The sequence below is a fragment of the Molossus molossus genome, unplaced genomic scaffold, assembly GCF_014108415.1.
Source record: "Molossus molossus isolate mMolMol1 unplaced genomic scaffold, mMolMol1.p scaffold_m16_p_12, whole genome shotgun sequence".
In the NCBI taxonomy this organism is placed as follows: Eukaryota; Metazoa; Chordata; class Mammalia; order Chiroptera; family Molossidae; genus Molossus; species Molossus molossus.
The window spans coordinates 82,911,320-82,925,852 of NW_023425347.1; the positions used below are offsets into that span (position 1 = coordinate 82,911,320).

The 14,533-nt window shown below is 40.1% G+C and overlaps 1 protein-coding gene across 2 annotated transcripts in view; it reads right to left on the reverse strand.

Moving 5' to 3' along the window:
- Positions 1 to 14,533, reverse strand: part of ZCCHC17 (zinc finger CCHC-type containing 17) — a 57,871-nt gene that overhangs the window by 17,525 nt on the left and 25,813 nt on the right. For both annotated transcript variants that reach the window (XM_036255984.1, XM_036255985.1), the window contains exons 4-6: positions 9,304 to 9,404; positions 7,863 to 7,954; positions 1,299 to 1,399 (exon numbers count right to left, since the gene is read on the reverse strand). In XM_036255984.1, coding sequence (XP_036111877.1) covers positions 1,299 to 1,399; positions 7,863 to 7,954; positions 9,304 to 9,404 — 294 coding nt within the window. The remainder of the gene's footprint in view (positions 1 to 1,298; positions 1,400 to 7,862; positions 7,955 to 9,303; positions 9,405 to 14,533) is intronic.

Consider the following 14,533-nt stretch of genomic DNA (forward strand, 5'->3'; position numbering starts at 1 on the left):
TCAGAGATACAGAGAACGGCATAAAACCATCAAAATCAGTATGTAAACTACTTTGTAACTTTTTTTAATCCTCACCCGAGGACTTTTTTTTTTGCACTTATCTTCAGATAGAGCAGGAGGGAAAGATGGAAGGGGAGAGGGAGAGAGAGAGAGAGAGAGAGAGAAAGAAACACGACATGAGAGAGACACATCGAGTGGTTGCCACCCACACAACCCTAACCGGGGCCAGGGACAAACTGCAACCAAGGTACGTGCCCTTAGCGGGAACCGAATCAGGGACTCTGGTCCGTGGGCCAATGCTATAACCACTGAGCCAAACCACTGAGCCAAACTGGCCAGGGCTACTTTGTAACTCTTGAGTCTAGAATCTGGATGGTGCCCGGAGGAGGAATACAGCAGAGAGTTTTCCAAATAGCTAGAATGCTCTCACTGTTCCCCTGAGGAAGTATTCTCTCTCAATTTTATTTTTCCTTCCTTCCTCTACATTAATGATAAAAACGGGCTTAAACCCCACAACCTCAACCAGGACACAAATATGCTACCAGCTGTTGTAGAAAAGGCAACAAGGCTAGGTAGATGAAAGGCTAAGGCAAGGTGGTAACAAATCGAGGTCACTCTGAAAGTGAGAAGTTGGCAATCCTTCTCATTACAGCTCCAACAAGGAAGTCAGGCTGAAAGAGCTCTTTAATATTTGAGTAACACTAGAGGAAACCTGAGGAAACAGAGCTAAAAGGAAATGACTAGCGTGTGTTCTTTATTACTAAAAGGATACTGTATGCATTCAGAACTCTCAAGTTAAAGAGATGAGCAAGAAAGGGTTTAACTTGGATCCTTAAGGAATACTTTCTAAGTTGCTTAATTCTTACAGCAGAACAATAATGGTTCTTGAAGATGAAATTTAGAGTGTTCATCATACTACAACACTCTTACCTTCCTGGCGCAGTACCTGGGGCCTTGCCCAGGTAGGGCATCAGCTACAGAGGTGGGAGGAGAGTTGGTGATAGTATATATAGCAACATCACCAGGGCCAGCAGCAGGACTAGCATTCAGAAAAGGAAACAGAAAAAGCAGCAAGCCATGAACTCTGATGTAAGTCTAGTAGGAACACCAGCAGCATGAGCAAGTAAGGTCATCACTTGGCTTAAAAACAGGGTGATCAATGTTTCTCTCACTGATGTTTCTCTCTCTCTCCCTCCTATTACATTGCTCGCTCTTCTATTATAAACTCACGGTTGCTCATCCAGTAAAGGGTCCGCCCACAGGAGAGAAAGACTGAAATGGCAGAGGCTTCACCTTACCTTTACAGCCACACTTCTTGCAGGTAGTGTTCAGGACAGCCTCGAGGGTGATCTTCTGCCCAGTGTAATCCTGGAAGGACCGCCTCCGCCTCTCTTCTTGCCTGTAATGAAAAGGATACTGTGGCTGTTGGCCTTCTTTTTTTTTTTTTTTTTTTTTTAAATCCTCACCCAAGAACATTTTTTTTATCCTCACCCGAGGACATTTTTCCATTTTTTGTTCAGATAGAGTGGGAGAGAGAGAGAGAGAGAAACATCAATGTGAAAGGGACACATCGAGTGACTGCTACCCACATGACCCAACCAGGGCCGGGGACAAACTGCAACCAAGGTACATGCCTTTAGCAGGAACCCAACCCAGATCTCTTCGGACCGCAGGCCGACGCTCTAACCGCTGAGACAAACCGGCCAGGGCGAGGACATTTTTTGTTCAGATAGAGTGGGAGGGAGAGAGAGAGAGAGAGAAACATCGATGTGAAAGGGACACATCGAGTGGCTGCCACCCACACAACCGACCAGGGCCGGGGACAAACTGCAACCGAGGTACGTGCCCTTAGCGGGAACCGAACCCGAGTCTCTCTGGACAGCAGGCCGACGCTCTAACCACTGAGAAACCGGCCAGGGTTCTGTTGCCTTTTTTTAAGAGATGTGGCCAGAGATACAAGGTAATGCTGTATGTTGATTTTTTTGTTTTGCTTTTGGCAGGTAGAAGGGAGAAAGAAGAAAAAGTGCTGGTCATAGGAGAAGTGGTGTAAAGCAGTGGTGTAAAATAGGCAATTCTTTTCATTCAGGACAAGGTTCTGAATTAATAACTGAATAAAACTAGACTTCATCTCATTTATGCACAGAGGATAGAGATATAATTACTCACCTTGCTAAGTCCCCTACAACCCTTACAAGGTTATTGCTGGGTTTAAAAGACCTTCCAAGACTTCCTGAAATATCAAGTAAAAATTCCCTACTTGGCATTCAAGCCCTTTCACAGTCTGCCTCTAACCTCTTCCAGCCTCATCTTTACTTGTGCAATATGCTGTAATCAAACCAGACTATTTTACCTTCTCCAGATGGCTCACTGCTTTGGCTCAGGCAGCTTTCTCTCTGAAATGCTCTGCTTCGCCTCTTTACTCTCACCTCACCACCTCACTGCACCCAAACACTGCAGGGCTCAGCTGAATTACCACCTCTCTTGTCAAGTCTTCTTCCCTGAGCCCCTCAGCCAAAATTAATCTCTTTGTTCACATTCCCATGGCACATGTAAAAATTCTAAACTTTTGGTCCAGCTGGTGTGGCTCAGTTGGTTGAGCACCATCCCATGCACCTAGAGGTTGCTAGTTCGATTCCTAGTCAGGGAACATGCCTGGGTTTCAGGCCCAGTCCCTGGTTGGGTACATGGGGGAGGCAGCCGATCAACGTTTTTCTCTCATTGATGTTTCTATCTCTCCCTCTCCCTCTCTCTTAAAAAAAAAAAAAAAAATTTAAACTTTTGACCAAGGTATAATATACATAAAGAAAAGTGTTGATATCATACAGCTTGACTGATGTTCACAATCTGAACCTACTCAAGTAACCAGTACTCAAATAAAGCAACAGAACATTACCAGCACCTCAGAAGCCCCTCTAGTTACCATGCCTTCCCATGGTAACCACTATTCTAATTTCTAACAGCACAGATTAGTTTTACCTATTTTTAAAATTATATAAATAAAATCGTAAAGTATGGACCCTACTGTGTCCGTTTTTTTTCACTTGTTTGTGAGATCCATCCATATTGTTGTTTGTAGTTTGTTCTAATTTGCTGTTAATGTAAAGTATTTGAGTAATTTCTATTATAAAAAGTGCTTCTGTGAACTTTCTACCACATGTGTTTGGGTGAACATATATATGCTTTTCTACTGGGAAATGCCCAGCTCCAGGTAGGAGCGGAACTACTAGGTTGCAGGGCATCAGCGTTAGCAGACACTGCCAGACAGTTTTCCACCGTGTGTTTAACAGTAACACTCCTACTAGCAGAGCCTAAGCGCCCCAGCTGTCTTAGCTCCCATTTTTAACCTTTACTATAACACACAATACCTACACTTAAAAATGTATTAAGTTCATAGATCTCATGTTAAGTATTCTCACCACAACAAAATAAAATAAAATACAACAAAATAAAATAAAATACCAGGGCAGGATCTTGGGGACATAACTTGGGCAGTCACAAACACCATGGCTTTCAGATGTCCTTATTTGTAGGGCTACATTTCAAGTGGCTGTGGGTTGCAGCTTAAGCAAACCCTCATTGTAGTCAATTTCAATACTCTGTGGGCTCTGACATTCTAAAAGCCATTATACCTCCCACCTAACACTCAGTTCAACAAATGTGTCACTCACCACGTATCCCTTTTTGTCCTCACTGCCATCAAGCCAGATAGGCTTCATTACACTTCACCTAAACAGTAACAATTCCTTCACTGGTCTCCCTCCTTCCAATTTTCCTCCTCCAATCCATCCAGCACACATAGTTGGATTAACCTTTCTTTTTTCAGTTCACCTAGTAAGTGGCAAGCACAGGTGCTAGTACTAGTAATATGAGTAAATATATTAAAATGACAGGACCTGGTCCTTTTCCTCAGAGTTTATAGTCTAGCAGCCAAGGGAAACATAAACAGACAATAATATGTGGTGAATCATAAATGTTCTTTCTAAAGACTGTACTATGCTAACCTAATTGAAAACTGACTTTATCCCTTTCTATTTGCAGAATCACTTTTTAGATAACCTTGTTAATTCTGTGGGACCTCAGGGACTGAAATATAAGTAGATTTTTATGAAAAATGAAAGGTAGTTGACAAACTGGGTGGCTAAAGATAGCATGAAGATATTGAGCAAAACAGGGCAAGGCCAGAGAATGGGATGCCTGGAAAGAATAATCTGATTAGGAGCCTTTCCCACTCAAAGGCTTTAAACGAAATTCATTCTTTTTTTTTTAATTATTGATTTTTATTTTTTTTATCCTCACCCGAGGACATTTTTGCATTTGTCTTCAGACAGAACACGAGGGAGAGAGGGAGGAAGAGAGACAGAGAAACATCGATGTGAGAGAGACACATTGACTGATTGCCACCCACATGACCCCACCGGGGCTGGGGACAAACTGCAACCGAGGTACATGACCCTAGCAGAAACTGAACCCGGGACTCTCTGATACACGGGTTGACACTCTAACTGCTAAGCCAAACTGGCCAGGGTTATTATTGATTTTTAGAGAGAGAGAGGAAAGGAGAGGGAGAGAAAGAAACATCAATATGAGAAACAAAGTTCACATTCTTTGATACCCAAAGCTCTCCACAACCTGACCCCAACATATCTTTCAAGGTTTACATTCTCGTACTTGCCCATGCCCTCTTCTCTCCTTAAACAAGACTCCTGAATGTGCCATGTGCTTTTCTGCCTCAAGTCTTTCATCAAACCATTTACTCTGCCCAGAATGCCATATATTCCCCTGCTGCCTGACAAAATCTAATCCGTTCTTAAAGACCTAGCTCAAATGCCACTTCTTCTCTGATTATCAGGGCCTAAATCAATTCTTCCCCTTCAAGCTAATTCCTAGAATCTTTTCTTTCTTTTTTTAAATCCTTGCCTGATGACATGTTCATTATTTTTTTTTATCCTCACCTGAGGACATTTTTTTGCATTTATTTTCAGATAGAGCGGGAGGGAGAGATGGAGGAAAAGAGAGAGAGAGAGAGAAACACGATGTGAGAGAGACACCACGACTGGCTGCCACCCGCAATACCACAACCCGGGCTGGGAACGAACCACAACCTCGGTATTGTGCCCTTAGCAGGAACCGAACCCAGGACTCTCGGGTCTGTGGGCCGACACTCTAACCACTGAGCCAAACTGGCCAGGGCTGTTCATTGATTTTCTAAAGAGAGGGGAACGGGCCCTAGCCAGTTTGGCTCAGCAGTTAGAGCATCGGCCCGTGGACCAGAGAGACCGGGATTCATTTCCCGCTAAGGGCATGTACCTCGGTTGCAGTTTGTCCTCAGCCCCAGTTGGGGTTGTGTGGGTGGCAGCCAGTCAATGTTTCTCTCTCTTCCTTCCTCTCTCCCTCCTGCTCTATCTGAAGATAAATGCAAAAATGTCCTTAGGTGAGGATAAAATAAAAATTAAAATAAAAAAAAAAGAGAGAGGGAGGGAGGGAGGAAAGAAGGGACAGAGAGGGGTGGGTGGGGAGAGGGAGATAAAAAGAGGGGGAGAGGGGAGCGGGGAAAGACGAGGAGAAGGGGCGGGGGGGGGATTGGTTGCCTCCAACCAGGGATCAAACCTGCAACCTAGGTATGTGCCCTGACTGGGAATCCAACCTGTGACCTTTTGGTATGATGCGCCAACCAACCGAGCCACACTGTCAGGGCTAGAATCCTTTCTTTAAACCACTCTTTTAGCATTTATTACATGTTGCCTTATATTAAAGTTACTTGCATAATTATTTCATTCCATTAGGCAGTAAGGTCCTTAGGCAGAAACCTTGGTATTGCCATTGTACTTCAAACAGAATATAAACCCAATAAACACTTGTGGAATAAAGGAATAAATGGGCACACTAACTAAAGTTAAGATGTAGCCCATTTTCTCATGGGTCTTATATATTCTTTCAAAAGAAAAGATATGATTATCTCAGATATTAGAAAAACAGAGACTTTAAAACAATAACTACAAGTAGCTATTATAAATTAAGTTTCTACTACTGACTCTTCACAAACGAGATTTTATTTCAATCATCCTGTCATTTCTGCGATGTAGGTGTCATTACCTCCATTTCACAGTGAAGATGTTATGGTTCAGAGGCTAGGTAACTGCTCAAAGTCATACTACTCTGGGGCAGGACTAGGACTTTTTCCGACTTAAGTCTAACTCTAAAACCTGTCATCATTCCACTGTGCCATGCTTCTTTTCTCGATGCAGCCTTAAAAATAGTTTACAACAAAAGTTACTGTTCAGCCACTTGGTTATTACCAGAAATAGTCTATACATGGAAACACATTCACAGTAAACCCAGGGAGCCTTTTCCCTTCCCTACCTTTGTTTTGAGAAAGAGAAGGTGCTCTTTTATCTTACTTGTTTTCGTACTATACCTTTTCAAGGGTGGCTTTTTAATGAGTCTGCATGGCATAGAATTATTTGGAGCAGAAGTAATGTATTACAATGCAATCGGTAAGTGCCAGAATGAAATAATATTCCTGGGCTGAGTTATAAAAGATTCCTATTGTAAATGGAAAGTGTTTTGTCAATAATCAGCCCTACAAACATGTCAATATTTAGAGACTAAACTACAGATATATTAAAAACCCTGTAAGTCACGTGCAACAGCTAGAAGCATCATGTGATGAAAGGGGCATTAGCTTTAATGTCAGGGAGACCAAGATTAAAGATCCTATAATTTGCTATAAAACTGCAGGCAAGTTATTACCAAACATCAACCTAGAAACTAAGGATATAAAGTAAAATGGACAGAACACCTACTTTGCAAATGTTAAGAAAATCAGATGAACTATTGTGCACAAACTGCCTTGCATAATACCTAGCACATAGTATGTATCCAATAAATATCACTTCCCTTCCTTCCTTTTAGGTAAAATGCTTCATATCCAAAGTGATTTCACTGAGAACAATAAATGTAGGGTTTTCAAACTTTTCACCATCAAGATCCCACTCAAACAACATTTTTTCCTTGCTTTTAAAAAATTAATCAATAATATAACTGCCACTGAGAGCACCTGATTAGCATGAGATTAATGTGATATTTTATCATTGAAAGCAACAAAATAATTTCATAATTATGAGGATAGACATGATTTTGGTTGTCTTTTTGAAACATGGAAAACAGTTCATAAACCCTCAAGATTCCTTTTCAAGGGATTTTAGGGATCTAGGAACCCCTGGTTAGAAATCACTGGCATATAGTCAAGAAATACTGTGAGACAGATGGTAAATTCCCTGTATCACCAGACACTATCCTATATAAACAGAAAATCTTCCACTCCTAAATTAAAGGTCAGAAGAGCCAATGACAGTAAAGTGTTGTGTTCAGAATACAGTGTATCTCAAGATACAGGCATCTAAACCCCACTAGAGTTGCTCCAAGATTGCCCTACCCTCGAATTTGGTATTTTCCTTTTTCAGTCCCAGTGCTAGGAGAATGGCAAATAACAAGTACTTCATGAATGTTTGTTGGCTGACTGGTTAAAGGGCAGAAGCAGAAAAAAAGTTAGGAGAAAGAAACAAAACCAACAATGGAGCAATTCTGTGCTAGGAGGTTTGCATGTTAGAAGTGTTATAAGCAGAAAAAAAGTTAGGAGAAAGAAACAAAACCAACAATGGAGCAATTCTGTGCTAGGAGGTTTGCATGTTAGAAGTGTTATCTAGAACACTTATACCTCTACAAACCAAAGATCATAGAGGTTATATAACTCATCAATATCACAGTCTATAAATGGCAGGGTTTCTAGGTCAGCCTGATTCACTACAGCATTCTGCGATTTGAGGTAGAAGAATTTTAGTCTTTCCAAACCTTTTACCTACTCAATGATAACATTGTTGGGGTCGAGGTCTTTCCCAGTCCCTTGGTTGACAACTTTCATGGAGAGGGATACTTTTATCCTATCATTTTTCATCTGAAAAAGACAAAAGCAAAGTCACCAAAAGCTCAAAGTACATAATTTAGACTGCTGACCTAGAATTATCTAAGAATCAGTTTTTGTCATCATAACAAACACTGAACTCCTCCTCTAACCAAGGTCTGGTGCTAACAAGCATAATAGGCAGATCCTGTGGCAAAAGAATTTTAGGAAATGGTTTCCATCTTATTGGGGGGAAAGAGAAAAATGATTTTTCAGAAATTTAAAGCCTGTCGAAGTAGCCCAGCAGAAAAGCTGTTCCTTCTAAGTTCAACATAATGATCAATGCAGAGACCAAGGAGCCCAGAATGGGTTTTAGAACATTCCAGTAGGATAGATCTCCTTTTGGACTTGGTCTAGAGCCTCCACAAACATGAAGACAATTGTTGGCCACATTAGTCTTCTTTTGCCTCCTCCAGCGCTTGAAGCTCTTCTTCATTTCAGGGTCTTTGCACCAGCCATTCTCTGCCTAGAATATTCTTAACCCAACTTTTCATACTGCCTTTTCCTTTGGGTTCCAGCTCATATACTATTTCCTCACAAAGCCTGTTCGTAGTGACTTATCTAAATCTACCTCTGATATTGTTTGAACCTATTACAGCACTTACCACAATTTTTAATTATTTTAAATTGTTTAGTTTTTGTCTCCTCCAGTTATAATCTATATAAGCTCCACAATAGCTGGGGTCATTTATGTCTGTTTTCCTCTTGTATCCCTCAGACCTAGTGCATATTAAGCTCTCAAATATTGTTGAAGAATCTGTCTTTCAGGCTGTCTCCTCTACCATTCTCTGGCAGAAAAGCAGGCCTCAGAGTATGTTCATATTTATCCTGTGGTCTGCCCACACCCACAGTCCCCACACCCTCAAGTGAGCTGGTAACAGAGTCCTTCAGCGCTTTCTCACTCCCCTCATGTTGCCATAGGAAAAGTGACTGTAAATTCTATGTCCTTTCTGTTTTGGTCCAAATTGAAGTGCACCTGGCAAGAATTCTTTAAAGTTTGTGACGAAGACTATTAAAGACTAGTCCCATAAATCACGTGCCCTTCTCTCCTTTTAGTTCTTTAGTTTTGGGTGTTTTTGTTTTTTTAACATCCACTATTTGGGTATACTTCAAGGAGGGAACTTTCATAAACATGTACTGTTGCACCACACTTATTGTAGTTCCTTCTGAATTTGCAGGAGAACCACCCAGTAGGTTTACATTCAGATCAGATTATGGTGGAAGGATTAAAAATAAGATTCTCTGCCACAGCTAACAACATATACACACTCACCATCTTAAATACCAAGAACCCCAGCTTTCCCTAATCCTTTCTAACCGATGAAGGTTGTACAGAACTTTACCTCTCGGCCAATAAGCTTCACCCATACTTTGTCTCCAACATCTACTATTTCAGAAGGCTTATCCACACGACAGGATGACATGTGAGTTCGATGGACCAGACCTGGGCACAAGAAAAAAAAATTAAATAAAGCACAAGGTATATCTGCTGTTATATCTATGTCTGGTGTTTGTACTCTAAATAGCAAGGTAACAAGATGGAAGTTGGGAATTCACTGAATATATGTTCATTCGTTTAAAACTGCAAATTAAAACTATTTGAGGTAACTTTTTACACCTAATAAGCTAATAAATATTCTTTAAAATAATGCTCAATGTTAGTAAAATGTGATACAATAATTATATAATATAGTAAAAATATAAATTGATAACATTCTTTAAAGCAAAGGGCATAAAGATGTTTATACCTTTGATGTAAAAATATTATCATTGAAATTTTTCCAAAAGAAAAAAATATATATTTTTATATGGGCATATAAAAATACTTGCAGTATTTAACCTAGAAAGGTTAAATATAAAAATTATAAAATAACAATACCCAAAGTTGATGAGAGTATAGTTAAATAAGAAATATTGCTAGGGCTAGTATAAAGTTTTAGAAATCATTTAACAATGACTATCAAGAATGATAAAGTATTTAATAAAATTATTTGAAAATAATAAAAAAAAGTAATAATCATTAAGTAACTTAATGACACAATAAAGTATTTAGAACAGATATCTTTTTCCTGTCTGCCCACGATCCTTTCCTGAGAGAACTCTTCATTACATTCTAAAGTAATCTGGGTCAATTCATGTGATTTGGTTAGAGTTCACCTAAACTCCAACTGTGGGCACATGACACAGGCTTAGTCAATCAAGATACTTCATGTCCTGGCCAAGTAGCTCAGTTGATTAGAGCACTGTTCCAATATGCCAAGGTTATGGGTTCGATCCCAGTCAGGGCACATACAAGAATCAACCGACGAATGAATGCATAAATAAATAGAACAAATCAATGTCTCTCTCTCTCTCTGTCAAAGTTAAAAAAGGAGGATGTCACACCCCTGGTCACAGCAATTCATTGGTTCAGGGACAGAAACAAGACATTAGCTAAATCACATACTCTGAATCAAATCTTTCTTAAGACTTTTGTCAGGATTATAAAGTTATTAATGCCCATCTTTACCACCAGGTGGCAAGAGTCAGTCAGAGGGAAGCAAAGAAGAGCATCAGTAATCAAGAGACAAAGCCCTGGAGGCGTAAACTGAACACTTGCTACAGCCCTGGTGGAAGATAGATTTATCCTGCACTTCCCAGCAAAATTACCAAAACATTTCTCAACTGTGTTACTGTCCCTTGCATCAAGGGTTCTAATAATTAATTTGACATATAATCACTTCTGGGATTCTGTCCTAAGAAAATAATTTCATAGATAGAAAACGCTATATGCATCTGGGGAAGCAATCTACATCAAAATATGCAATGCATTTTTAAGTCAGAAAAAATCAGAAACAACCTAATATCCAACAATAAGGTAATGAAAAATGAACTATAGCATAGCCACTGGATGGTCCATTAAAAACAATATTCAAAAGATTACATAAAAATATGTCAATCATGCCCTGGCGGGTTTGGCTGCGCCAAAGAGTCATGGGTTCAATTCGGTCAAAGGCACGTACCTCGGTTGCAGTTTGGTCCCCGGCCTTGGTCGGGGTCATGTGGGAGGCAACCAATCGATATGTGTGTGTGTGTGTGTGTGTCTCTCTCTCTCTCTCTCTCTCCCTTCCATTCTGACTGAAGATAAATGAAAAAATATCCTCGGGTGAGGATTTAAAAAAAAATACACACACACACACACACATATGTATATATTTCAATCATTCATTTTTAATAAATATTTATTAAGTGCCTACTACGCACCAAGGAAGTAGCATTTTTCCATGTAAATAACAAAATACAATGTAAAATTGTATAATATGATTATGAGTGCTTAAAACACATTTTAAAAATTACAAATGATCCCAAATACTATAGCAATGTTTAAATTAAGGTATAGAATTATAGGTTTTATCTTTTGTTCATTTTCAAATGTTTTAATCATAGAGAAAACTATCTATTCTGAGGGAAATATAATTAACGATTATGAATGAATATGAACCAGGAATCAAACTAAAGAAAAAAACTGAAAGATCAAACAAAGATTTATATCTAAAATAACCACCCTCCTTGAAGTTCCTTAGGAAAAGTAACGTTTATTCTCTTTCTTTCGCTCTCTCTCTCACACACAGGTGCGTTCACAGACATCAGCACATTTCTGTTTGGAGCCACGGCTTTCTCTGACCATGGTCACTGGGCCTCACAAACCTACTTCAGCTGACTCTGGAGGCTGATAGTCTACCTCTCTGAATAGCTGTGGGGCCTCCAAAGTGTTTTATATACCCCACATTTTAAATTTTAGACCATCACATAATCTCCAAATTGGGTACATTTCAAGGAGTTGGGGTTTTTTTCCTACCATACAATGATGTAATGAGCAGACCAGCCTAACTTAAAAGTCTGGAGAGGAAATTCAAATGCCCTAGAGCAGCGGTTCTCAACTTGTGGGTCGCAACCCCTTTGGGGGTCGAACAACCCTTTCACAGGGGTCACCTAAGAGCATCAGAAAACACATATTTCCGATGGCGATTCCTAACAGTAGTAAAATTACGGTTATGAAGTAGCAACAAAAATAATTTTATGCTTGGGGGTCACCACAACATGAGGAACTGCATTAAAGGGTCGCAGCATTAGGAAGATTGAGGACCACTGCCCTAGAGGAAAGAGAAACCTGTCACTTTGACATGTTTTGGCTGCAACAGTCCTCTAATTCTAAAATTCACTTCTTTCCTCGATTGCTAATGAAAGTTGTGAAGGAAATTAATGTTGAACGTAATTATTTGAGAACATCTTTTTTCTTTCCTGAAACTGAAGATCTATTTACTGGAGTAGCAAAAACAAAGAAACAATAGCAATGACCATTTGTCCTCCTGCCACCTGATTCCAAGATTATTTTTTGGTCCAGTAACCTCTCCTGGTTAAATATGGCACTTCTCGCCCTGCCTGGTTTTGCTCAGTGGTTAGAGCACTGGCCCGTGGACCAGAGAGACTGGGTTCAGTTCCCGCTAAGCACGTACCTCGGTTGCAGTTTGTTCCCAACCCTGGATGGAGTTGTGTGGGTGGCAACCATTCAATGTGTCTCTCTCATATCGATGTCTCTCTCTCTCTCTCTCTCTCTTCCTCCCTCTCTCCGTCCCGCTCTATCTGAAGATAAATGCAAAAATGTCCTCGGGTGAGGATTAAAATAAATATGGCACTTCTCAAAGTATTAAATATTGAAAAATTGGAAATCAAACAATCATGTGGTATATCTGAATAAAATAATTCCATTAAAACTTTTTTTGGAAGTATTTTAAGCCCTGGCTGATGTGGCTCAATTGGTTGGGCATTGTACTGTGCACCAAAAGGTTGCAGGTTTGATTCCCAGTCAGGGAATTCCCAGTAGGGGGCATGCAGGAGGCAATGTTACACTCTCTCTCCCTGTCTCTTCCTCCCTCTCTAAAAATCAATAAACTATTCTTTTTTTTTTTCCTTTATAGATTTTAGAGAGAGAGGAAGTGAAAGGGAAAGAGATAGAAACATCAATGAGAGAGAACATTGACTAACTGCCTCCTGCATACCCCCCACTGGGGATTGGGCCCACAACCTGGGCATGTGTCCTGGCCAGGAATCGAACCAGGAACCTCTTGGTACATGGGTCGATGCTCAACCACTGAGCCACACTGGCCGGACAATAAACTATTCTTTAAAAAGCATTTTAAAAGATGTAGAAATGTTATGGTTCATTAAGTATAAAGATCTACAAAATGGCCCTGGCCGGTTTGGCTCAGGGGTTAGAGTGTCGGCCCACGGACCAGAGAGTCCCGAGTTCAGTTCCCACTAAGGGCATGTACCTTGGTTGCAGTTTGACCCCGGCCCTGTTTGGGGTCGTGTGGGTGGCAGCCACTCAATGTATCTCTCTCACATTGATGTTTCTCTCTCTCTCTTCCTCCCTCTCTCCTTCCCGCTCTATCTGAAGATAAACGCAAAAGTGTCCTCAGGTGATAAAAAAAAAAAAAAAAAAGATCTACAAAATGAATAGAGTATGATCTTAATCTCAATGTTAAATTGTAGGTACATATGTAACTATAAAAAATCACATCAAAATGTTAACAGGGCCCTGGCCGGTTTGGCTCAGTGGTTGGAGCATCGGCCTGTGGTACAGAGAGACCCGGGTTCGGTTCCCGCTAAGGGCACGTACCTCTGTTGCAGTTTGTCCCCCGGCCCTGGTTGGTCGTGTGGGTGGCAGCCACTCGATGTGTCCCTTCACATTGATGTTTCTCTCTCTGTTCCTCTCTCTCCCTCCCGCTCTATCTGAACAAAAAATGTCCTCGGGTAAGGATTAAAAAAAAAAAAAAAAAAAAAAATGTTAACAGGGCCTATCTCTGTATGGTTGTAATATCATAGAATGATCATTTTCTTTTGTAGATATTTCCCCTTATTTTTCTATAATAAGCATGCAATCATAAAAATATTTTAATCATAAAAAATGATAGGTATACTATAATTAAAATTACATAAAGCTATGTTTCATATGAACACAGATAAAAGAAAATATAAAAATAGTTATACTAGGATGTAGGGTTTTTATACTTGAGACAGTAATGGCTTACTGTGAACAGGCCTTAGCTTACAGGGTGAATTAAACAAGAGAAATGGTGAAGCCCCCCCGTTTTTAATACAAATGTCAGGTACGCAATCCAAGTCTGGAGCTCAGAGAGGGGTATGAATTGGAGATATAAATGTAGGAGTCTTCAGCATGCAGATGCTTATACACTAAAATATTAACCAGACTGTCAATTTAGAGATTGGTTCAGGGACAGACAGAATTCACCAATTTACTAATTTACAATAGAGGATATTCTCTTCTTATTTTTGGAAGGTTCCCAGCCCTTATCTAGGTAAACTACCCACTGCCAGGTAAACTACCCACTGCCCAGTGTCAAATACCGGAAAAATTAGATTCATGATCGGAAACTGCTTCAATACAAAATCAGAACAAAAGGAGACAGATATTTTGAGATACTTTTCTAGTCCACAAAAGTTTAGTGGACTATCATTTCCTCATAAAAGAAGCCATCTCTCTAGTTCCTGTCATCAGATTCATTTCTGCCC